This window comes from Atractosteus spatula, chromosome 5 (assembly GCF_055471065.1).
Source record: "Atractosteus spatula isolate fAtrSpa1 chromosome 5, fAtrSpa1.hap1, whole genome shotgun sequence".
Taxonomy (NCBI): domain Eukaryota; kingdom Metazoa; phylum Chordata; class Actinopteri; order Semionotiformes; family Lepisosteidae; genus Atractosteus; species Atractosteus spatula.
In genome coordinates this window covers 55,834,063-55,845,495 of record NC_142710.1, presented here as the reverse complement: position 1 = coordinate 55,845,495, position 11,433 = coordinate 55,834,063, and the positions used below count along the sequence as shown (strand labels likewise).

At 38.1% G+C, this 11,433-nt stretch overlaps 1 protein-coding gene across 1 annotated transcript; it reads left to right on the top strand.

Annotated features, from left to right (window-relative positions):
* Positions 1–6,262: 6,262 nt before the first annotated feature.
* LOC148835294 (serum amyloid P-component-like) lies at positions 6,263–10,216 on the top strand. Its single transcript, XM_088917150.1, has 2 exons — positions 6,263–6,352; positions 8,124–10,216. The coding sequence occupies exons 1-2, from the start codon at positions 6,295–6,297 to the stop codon at positions 8,780–8,782; spliced, it is 717 nt and encodes a 238-aa protein (XP_088773276.1). The 5' UTR covers positions 6,263–6,294; the 3' UTR covers positions 8,783–10,216.
* The last annotated feature ends 1,217 nt before the right edge of the window (positions 10,217–11,433 follow it).

Here is an 11,433-nt window from a genome sequence, read left to right as displayed (position 1 = left end):
TTCTGCCAACTTCAGAAGCACGTTCGCAAATTTGCCCACTCCCGTTCAGCGTTAAGAATGTCTAATATGTTGTACTCCTTAAGCTTCAGCCTAATAACTAAGAACAACACGCCGAACTCAAAAGTCTTTCACCAATCATATACTGTAGTTTAAAAAGTAAATGCATCGAAGAATTTCTAGAATTCCACTATATAACGCAGTTTTATTCACAAATCCATACATTAAACATGTTGTGATATACAGTAACTGAAGAATTATCCGGAAAGGATGCGATTTTCCCGATTACAATATAGCAAAGTACTTCTTTCACACTTTTGCTTTGCCACTTTGTGCCAGATTTAGATGAATTATCATATGAATCGAGTTGAAAGAATTAAATTACAGATGTATATTAAATATCACAGCAGAGACATCAATTTTAAACTTTCACATTTTTAAGAGAATAACAACGAATGTAAAAAAAAGAAATGAAGAATGTAGTTAAGGAAAAAATAAAGAAGAGTGAAAGAAGAAAGAAGAAAAAGGACAGAAAAAAGCAAAATAAAAACAAAAACAGGTACAGGTAGATTTATGACTAATTTAGTCAAATTATAATTTCTAAGTCCTTATATTTACTTTTTAATGTTATTAAAATGTTTCTAAAAATAGTTTTGTCACATTTTGACATTAATTTGTCCAGTTTTAGTATTTGAGTATGTATTTCTGTGGAAGGTAATACAGTAATACAGTGTCTGCAGGTATGAGACCTGTGTTTTTTCCACAATAGAAACCCACCTTTGCCTGCCCACTATATTCTTCCTCCAGCCCTGTATCTGTTTCCAAAATGCTTTCAATATTATAAATCTGAGACCACAGGCAGTGTTTGCTCACACATTAGGGAAGAATTTCCTTCTGTCTCAAGTGTGGGTGAGGTTGCAGCGAGATGTTTTTGAGGAGATGTACAGAACATTGTGTTGCTGTGGCGTCAAGCCGTTTGCCTCCCAGGGTATTTCGTCTGCTCGTCCAGAATGTACCGTTCACACAGGCATGTACACCACTGCTTTCCAAAACTGAGTCCCAAAGCACAGCTGATCCTGTTAGTTCTAGGATGCCTGATGACATCTTCAATGAATAAAACCCAGAATTTGCGCCTTAAAAAACATTGTGTAATTAAAGATTACATTAATATGTGGTTAAAAATATATTCCTTTACTATTTATTCCTTTAAATAGGTACATATCAATGCACTTAAGGTAAATAGGCTGACCTTGCACTGTGATTTGTTGTTTCACACATAAGTCTTACCTCACACACCGGAGTTTCCTTTGACTGGCATTTCTAACATTGCAGAGGCCTTTTTGCACTTTGTAGGGGACATCACCGCTTAAAATTGCACTTTGTGAATGCTTTCAACCAACACATCGCATAGATCCACAGATCCAGAGTTTTTAAACCACAGTTTATTTAAGCATCATTTCACTGCTGCCTCTCAGTGTTGAGGCTCTGGGTTCAATTCCGGACCTGAGGTGTTATCTGTGTGGAGTTCTCCCTGTGTTTGCACAGGGAGAACCCCTGTTGAGCAGGGAGAACCCTCCCTGCTCCCGTGCATCCCGGTATCCCGGTAAATCAGTTAGAAATGATTATTTAATTTTTTTTAAATCAGTTAGATTCATTTTTTTTTAAAAAGCCTTACACTCTGGACACTCCACTTAAAGCACTTTACAGGTAATGGTGTCTCCCCTCCATCACCACCAATGTGTAGCCCCCACCTGGATGATGCAACAGCAGCCAGAGTGTGTCAGTCTGCTCACCACACACCAGCTCTCAGTGGGGAGAACAGAGTAATGAAGCCAATTCATAGATGGGGATTATTAGGAGGTCATGATTGGTAAAGGCCAATGGGAAATTTGGCCAGGACACCAGGGTAACACCCCTAATCTTTTTGAGAAGCACCCTGGGATATTTAATGACCACAGAGAGTCAGAACCTCAATTTTACATCTCATTGTCCCCGTCACTATACTGGGGCATTAGGAACCATACAGACCACAGGGTGAGCGTGCCCTACTGGCCCCTCTAATACCTCTTCCAGCAGCAACCTTAATTTTCCCCAGGAGGTCTCCCATCCAGGTACTGACCAGGCTCACACTTGCTGAGCTTCAGTGGGCTGCCATTTGTGAACTGCAGGGTGATGTTACCAGGTACCTTGGTTTTGTAGTTATTAATAAGGGATTTCCAACCTTTTGTCGCACCCTCACAGCAAGTCATAAACATCCTAGATGTTGTTTTCTGTGAATCAACCTAGTAACATTTCAGATGAGAAAATTAATTTTCTACTTTTATCTTCTATAGCCACAGTATGGAGCAGGCACACTTTTGTCATGTTGTTGCAACACTCCACACTCCAATATTGGCCAAGAGGATTGACACTGAGACCATGAGAACAGATTCCAGTTTGGGCTTGCATCAGTTTCTGAAAACATTGCCAATATACCGAAGTTACGAACCATTAGAATTCCGGCAAATGTGTTGAATTCTCTTGCACTGCCAAGATTTTATGCAATTCTTCAGGGTGAGGCTAAAAATACCACATGTTCATATAACAGCAGGAAAATGATTAGAGGAGACTGGGCTCTCTGTTTTTTTAGTTGGTTCTAATATCTAGAAAGCAGTTTATTTTCCAAGAAGACTACATTTCAAACTGAAATCATGTTTGGGGAGCATTTCACTTTGTACTGCCTATTTGGCCATGTAATTTGTGGTTGCTGTAGCACTGTTGGTCTTGTTCTCTTAACCTTTTTTTAAGTGCGCGTGTGTTAGTCTGACTGCATACCTGCCTGTCATCCAGACCAAGTAGTCTTTTAATGTGCTGTCTGGACATTGAGTAAAAGTGACCAGTGTTGTCACTGGTATTTAAAAGGAGTCTGGTCCAGATAAGACTAGTAACAAACAGCAATAAATGTGTTTCTTGGTTGGCATCATTCCTTTAACTAACTGTTAAATACCTGTAAGTGCTTAAACATTAATAATGGGAAACTAAATCTGTGAAATTAAAGTGAATAAATTAGCAAAACCATTAGTATCTACAGTACATACATGTACGTGTACACTACAGTATACTGTATATGATAATTTGGTACTTCTCAGTAGTATGCTCTGTCATGATACTTGAATGCTGTGTAACATTTTCTTTTTACTGTAAACTGTAATGAATCTGGACAAAATGGATTGCATGGATTGTCACTCATATAGTTGGCTATCACCTACTGTGAGTCTTTATGATAGCCACAATATCATATTTATAGACCTGGAAAGACATTTTGGAGAATGACTTGCCATTGATTGAACTGAAGCACACAAAGCACACTCAAGCACACACAATTAGCTACTATACCAACGACCACATGAACTAGTTGAGCTGAATGGTCACTTTTTTTTCTAACTGTTTAAGTTCTGGCATGATTACACTTAAAGACACTATTGAATAAAATGCATTTGAATATGGTGTACTACCCCAATATTCCCAGTATTATGCAGTGCAATCCCCTGAATATTTTATAGAATGTATAGGAATTCAGAAGCTATTCAAAATATTACTTTCCACTTGCACGCAAATGCAATATTTCTTGCCGTCCTCTGTCAATCTTAATTTTATAAATAGCTTAGAACCCCAACCGTCTGAGAGTTAGTGACGGGCATTAAACCTGACAATAGTTTTCTTTGTATCTCTACAGCAGGGGTGGACTCTCTACACTTTATACAACTTTATTGCCCATCCAAAAAGGGTGGAAGTTTGTCTTCAACAATCATCATAAAAAATAAAAAAACAAACAGCAGTCAAAATACATGTTTAAAACAAACATTAGTCATATTCTATGTTTTTTTAAAACTAAATCTCAAGGGTCTCTTAATTAACGAGCTACGGTAGGCAACACTGCACTCCTCTCTGTGCACAACAATAGTGCAACAATACACATATTGAGCTCTGCCCACATTACACTATCATTGCACTAATCTGATAGCTTTATTAAGGAAACAATCACTCAGCTGCTTTTAATTTACCAATTCTACAGGGAACTAGGGGTGTCTTGAATACATTCTTCTTGGCCATAGGCATTCTACAATGCTTCTCTGGAGCAAGCGGTTGAAAATGGGACTGAACAGGGTGGGAGGGGTCATCAAAGACATCAGCTCTTTAAGCTGTGCCTGCGGTCGACCAATTCATTTACCAGTACTGCAAATTCTGGCCTGTTTCTGCTTACTCTTAATACTCAGACTACCATACCACACCCCGATACCGAAGGCAAGCATGCTTTCCACTAACATTCTATAAACTCCCTCTAAAACATTTTGACTCATCCCAAACTGTTTCCACTTCCTGATCACAAATAATACGCTGTCTTCTTATTTGCTTCTTTGCCTATTTGCCTGACCCTCTCCATCTTAGGTAATGTATTATCAAAACAATTATTGAGCTATTTTAAAATAGATTATGTTATGCTAGTCAGTGTTTGAATCAAAAATTTGAAAAACAAATTGAAAGACAAGTATGGATGTGATTTGGAGTCATAAAGCAAGGAGATTACGAATTTGCATGTAAAGCTCTACCATTCATTTGTTTCAGTTTCAGTTACTTGGATGTTGTATCAGAAAGCTACAAAATCAATTAGGTCAATATAGGAAAGAACCCTCCAGCAGTGGATTCATGCACCACCAGACTCCACATGGCTGAACTCTGCCAACCTGTTTCTCTTGAAAACCTCTTAGGTAGGAAGATCCTCCACAGCCAAAAAGGACACATTAATACTAAATGTAATGGAAACTAAGTTGTAAAACTATCATCCACCTCATTATAGATGATCATGCTTAGTGGACAATCCTGACCTAGCCCCAGAAAAAAACAGATTCCTACTTTACTACTTGACAACTAGAACAGGTTTATATACTGTAGACTTTCTGACCTATTTGAGAGAGGAATGTTTAAATTATCTTCTGCAAATATCTCCAGATCTGACATTACGTCTACCAAGAATGGTGGACTTGGGTTTTCCAACAATTCACACACGCTGGAAAAAATCCTCCTAAAGAAATGAAGCCACAGAAATTTCTATCCAGTTTTTTACACTTTCTTGTCTGTGCATGTGGTAGTCTCCCTGAAGTCTGCACAGACAACTTGAGGCTAAGAGCTGAGGTGCTGCATAGATAGTTATGCTTGGAAAACTATTCTTTCATCTTTGATCTTCGTCTGTAATCAGTACAGAGAAATACAGTACAACCTGTTGAACAAAACATGTACTCTACAGTATATTATCCACAGACCTACAGTAAACACAGCACAGTTTAGGCACACCACCTAACTGTGCTAAGTGTAAAACCCAGGTCGGAACACATTTCCATTGTTTATGGGAATGTACTGTACATACTGTGTATTCAGAGATTCTGGCAGAAGGTAAACACAAAAGTATCTTTGATCTCTAGAGTGAATCCACAAAAAATACATTTGAATTAAAAATAATTTCTTATGTCTCAGCCCCCTCTGGTGGAATTATTTCTTCTTTATAAAGATTAGTAGAATCTGTAATGTTACCTTTAAACTAACCTGGTATTGGTTTATCAGTTCTGGTTCTTTAAAACAGATTTCCTTTAGTATTCCTGAAATGCTTATTGTCATGCCAATCTTTAAACACAACCTACCACAGATTCTCTTACAACGTGGTTATTTGTGGTACCTCACCCAATGCTTATGGGTTTAGCTAATGTACAATGAAGCATGTTCTTACTAAAACTCAGAGGATAATTCTGAGTTTAAAATATAGAAAGCAAATAAACTCCAAGGGTCTAGGGGCCCAGATACAGTAATCAAATTGTTTACTCCCAAATGAAAGTCAATTTTATCTAACCTATCCTGAGAGCTTGAAACAAAAAACTAATTTGTATAAAACTGAACAAAGCATAAAGTTACATTTTGAGAGAACTCCTTCAAAATATCTGATGGTTGGGTATGATATCTCCAAGATTGAAAGCGCTCTTTTTGAAATGTCTGAGAGAAGACAACTGTGCATGTAAGATACAGAAGTGGTTACACCTGGGCCTGATAATTTTTATAATGTACACGGTTTTGGAAAGGTGACTGATGAAGTGAATGATAAACTAGGTTAAGCTAAAATATTGACAACTGATTATGCAATTCTTCCCAGCACTGTACTAAAGTCCATCGGTGTATATCAGTGTATAAATACTGCAGTAAAAACCTTAGATTCACACACAGCACGGTCAGAGGGTGAATCCTTTTCATTCCTACTAGGACAGAGCAGTGATGGAGAAGCTGTTGTTTCTGTTAGCTGTGCTGGCCTGTGGGTCAGGCGAACCTCAAGGTAAGACTTAAAGACTAGTCCTGTTCCAAACTGCAGATATATTAGGTCGGACTACAGCAAAAGTCACATTTAATTCTTCGATTAAAAAAAAAACAGGATTTAAAAAGCATGGTACATTCACCCCAGCATGACACTCTATAATAACTTCAAGAGAAACAAAAAATGTTCCTTACAGGATTAATAAAGTATTATCTATCTATCTAAAATAACTGTGATTTGATTACAGTGTTGAATTATGTCTGCATACAGTGGTTCTGTTTTCTGTGCTTAGTTTTATAAGAATAAACATTTTGGATTAGCTGCAGAACTTAATTCAACTTAACAAAATTGAAGTCTGCCACTTGTTTTGCCATTAGCTTTTCAAAAACAATCGCTTTTGAGCACTGTTCTATTTAATTCTTTGCAGAGGACAATGAAAGCATTCATTTCACCTACTGTACATGTCACACAGAGCCTATTATACCCATACTATTCTTCCTGGAGGATACTGAACAGCAAATTACATGCAGACTAATAAATGTTTTGCGGTTCACAGCAATACTAATTTTATAAAACGTATTACATTTGTTTTTTACCGTATTTACAAAATCACAATTGCACAGTTTCTACCAAAAGAAAAGCCCTTTGTATGAAGTTAGCATTATTAGTCCACCATAGCATCAATCACCATGCAATTAGGACTGATACAGTATCTTGTTCCAGAATAAAAAACACCTAATGATTTTCAGATGTCTAACCATGATGTCAGCCAAACAAGGACACTGATGCCTGGAGATCAAGGGAGCTAGCTCTATAGCCAGGGTCCAGTTGACCTGCTCCACCCAATCTATTACTCAGAGGGTAGAGTGGTGTGGTTTGAGTTTGAGACCCCTCTCAATCTGAGTTACCTGAAAAAGTCATATTCCAGAGGGACCTCAATCTAGTGAGTTCCTAAAATCCTATCATCATCGTGTCATGTTTCAGTTGCCGGTTACTATCCTGTAGGAAAAGCACACAGACCAGGCAGGACGCTGTACTTACTGACTATCTTACTTCATTGTCCCAGTTGGGAAATTTTGCTTTGCAGGCTGGTAAAACATACTGTATAACACAATATATACCCAAAGAAGGCTCCACAGCCGATACATTGTGTTTCTTTTCTTCTCTTTTCGGCACAGGCTAAACCTTTGCTTGTAGCTACACAATACATAATACATTTCCATCCATCCATTTTCTAACTATGTCTTACAACTCTGGATTGCAGGGGAGCTGGAGTCCAGCCCAGCAAGCAAGCAAGCAAGCAACAGGTGTAAGGCAGGGTACACCTGGAACAGGACACCTGTCCATCACATAGCAGACACACAGACACAACCACAGACATGCACAACATAATACATTTAAAACAACAAGGACCCCTTAACCAATAAGAAACATATGTGCATGAGATGAGAAAAACAAGTTAGAAAAAAACTAATAAAAAATTAGATCATCAGTACGTGAGATACAGAAATGTTGAACAACGAAAGAAAATATATAATCAGTTGCCCATCTTAAGCAGGTTAATAGCAGTGGGAATTAGAGATAGCTTAAACCTTAATCTGGGGAGACACCAGGTACTAAATTTTCAAGGACAGCAATAATGTCACAGACTTGTTTAGTTTACCAGTGATTCTTAATAAAATGTTTTTGTTCCTTCCACATGATCATTTCAAGCATTCAGATGTTGAGGTTTGTGTAGTATCATGCTGGCAGATTGAGTGGTGATTTTTGGGCTCTGTGCCTTTCTGTGCAGATCTGACGGGGAAGATGTTCACCTTTCCAGGGGAGTCCAACGTGAATTACGTGAAGCTTATTCCTATGAAATGGGAGTCTTTCTCTGATGTCACGGTCTGCCTTGACTACGCCACTGACTTGCAGCGCGGTTATTCTCTCTTCTCCGTGAACACACCAGGCCAAGAGAATGCTCTCCTTTTTTATAAAATCCGACCTGGGCAATATCGAATGCATGTCAACGGCAAACAGGATGATTTGTATGACGTGCCGGAGGAGACAGAGTTTCCACGTTGGACTCATGTTTGCGTAACCTGGGAGTCCAGCAGCGGGTTGTTTCAGCTGTGGGTCAATGGGAAGGGAAGCATAAGGAAAGGGATAAACAGATCAGGCCTGATCCAGAAAGAACCATTTATTGTGCTGGGTCAAGAGCAGGACAGCTATGGAGGCACATTCGACAAACAGCAGTCGTTTGTTGGCCAGATATCCAATGTCCACATGTGGAATCAAGTCCTGTCTCCTTGTGAAATACAGAATGTTCATTTAGGCAAAGTGTCTGATCCAGGGAATATCTTGAGCTGGAAGTCAATGAGCTTTGAGATCAAAGGGTATGTGATACTGGAGGAAATGATAGGCAATGACAAGTGTCGCACTTCATCCTTGGACCCAACAAGATGGTAAAAAAAGAATATTTTTGGTTTAAATCTTCATTTGTTTCTATACAGTAGATTATAATGTGTGCTATTTGCTTAAAGGTGCAATTAGACAAGAAGCCCGCTCCTTTCCAACCAATGTTTTCTGAAAAATATGTAAAAATCTATGTAAAAAGAAAAAGAAAATCCTTCATATGACAAATTCTGTATTTCTGTCCTTAAGAGTCATCCCATATTAACTGTTCTAAATTCTAAGAATCTAGTTTAAAAGCAAAAGGAGAATTTGAATTTTAAAGCACAGCATTAGTGTCTACTTGAATTTTGAATTCAAGTGATCTTATTTTGTCCATCATCTGAAATGTTAATCATATTTAAACACCACAAGTGTATGGTTCTGGCATTTGCTTTTCTTAAGAAAATCTGAGGGTCAGTTGTGGAAATTCTGGTTTTGGTAACAAAGAATGACCCGTAAATGAACAACATATACAGTACAACTGTTCCTGACCAAATGTTCAGCACAGAACACTATATTTTGGACATAAAGTCATTTTATTACTACTGTACATGTCATTTCTACTTGCATAAAAGCATAATGAATAATGACTGATAGTGTTTAAAGAACCATCTTGGGTATTCTGGACTCAAACAAAACTTGTACCGTACAATATGTTTTGTCTCCAGTGGGTGGCAGGTTTTTCTTTCAAGAAAAATGTTGTTAAAAAATGTGAGGTCCTCCATTGCATTCAAAGATTTCAAGAAGAGTCAGCCTCAATCTTCTTAATTGTGAAAATATTCACCAATGGTGAATGTTACATTTAGTTAAGCATACATAATTCTGCAACACAAACTTCTGTAATTTTTACAATGATGTTGATAAACTGACTGAGGAAAACTTTTTGTTTTTTTAACTATGAGACACGGTTAAAAATCCCAGGGTGTTTCTCGAAAAGAGTAGGGGTGTAACCCCGGCGTCCTGGCCAAATTTCTCATGCCTCCTAATAACCCCCCTCTATGAATTTGCTACATTACTTTGTTCTCCTCCCCCCTCCGACGGCAGGCGGAGCGACGCGCCGGTTGGAGTATTTCTCGGTCGCATTTAATGGCAACGTCAGCTCAAAGATTTGGTTCAAACCACCAAATGGAGACGGGCGTGCCGACAAGCGGACCCTGTTGATGCGGGATTAACGCTAGGATGAGAGAGAACTATGAGACACGGTTAACCGTTTTATCTGTAAATGCTGGATTAACAATAGTTTTATTCCAGTGTTTGAGGCGCCATTTGCCTGTATTGAGGTGTAAACTAATTAACACCTCATTATTCTATATACATCTTGGTTCTATATAACCATTTTTTCTATAAAATTTGTCTTGGTTCTATACTCTCTTTTGTGATCATGGATTTTAATCTGATGATGAATGTCACTACTTTTAAAAATAAAAATAAAAGGAAACTCTGGGTTTACTGAAGTACAGTATGCAATCACTACTCATTTACTGATAGCAGAAATGGCCTTTCTTTCTAAGCTCTTTCTTGGTTCATTATAAATGTACATTATAAAAGGCGATCATACATCCTATTTACAGTATGTGTGTGAATCACCGGTTTTTCACTCTGTCTTGGTGCTCTAACTGTTAGCCGCTTTTCGTAGTGCCATCTGATGTGGTACTAGCAAAATTAATTTTGTTGATGATGTCTGTGACAAAAGTGTTCGTCAACTAACTGATCTTCATTTTAGCTAATGATGAAGAGAAACACTCACCATAATAGTCCACAACGACGATGATCAAGACTAAATGGCTTTGCGCTTTTTTTTGTTTGAGTAAACAGAGACGAGACTAAATTGTTTGACTAGAATTCAAATGGTAAATAAGATTCACCATTCACTCATTTGCCTTTTGTCCTTTAGCTGCCCACAATAAGTTAATAAATTATGCTAGTGTTCTGCATCCCACCCCCTTACCTTCCCCCCCAGAGTTCACTATTCAAATAACCCTTAAGGCTCATCTTTTCATTCTATAAAAACAGGGACAGATCCCCTTTTCTGCAGGCACCTGTTCTTCTCTGTCTTAGGCCTTAGCCCTCTTCCCCAGTGACTAGCATGCCTACCGTAAAATAAAGGGCAATAAACCTTATTCCCCAAAGGCACTTACACAGAAACTTACAAATGTCTTGCCACATTATTATCTTTGAACCTATTAGTGAGATGTTATGCTCTAAGAGTAAGCTAGCTTGCTATGGAGAACCTGTCATTAAAACAATGAAATGGATTAGATCGCTAAATCTTTTGTAGTACTAGGCTCTGAGATTCTACCGTGCGTTCAGCTAGAAGAAAAAGAAAAAGCTCAGGAGTTTGGTAGTACTTCACGTACAATGAGCAAACCAAGAAAATGTCCTCTAAAATATTACCTGAACGAAAAGAAACAATGCGACTACATTATGAGTAAAAAGAATCCAACACATTTGAAGCACCCTCTGAGGCAACACCACCCAGACATCTCTGCACTGATAAGGCAGGAGTCATGTAATTAAATAGAAAACCAGGCAAGAGTAAGGCATATTTTACTATTTGCATATTGGGAATTACTAGGTTATTCTTGGCTAGTACTTACCAAATACAAATTAAGTTAATTCTGTAAAATGTGAAAATTCATCATACATGTCAACTTCTTAATGGTGCT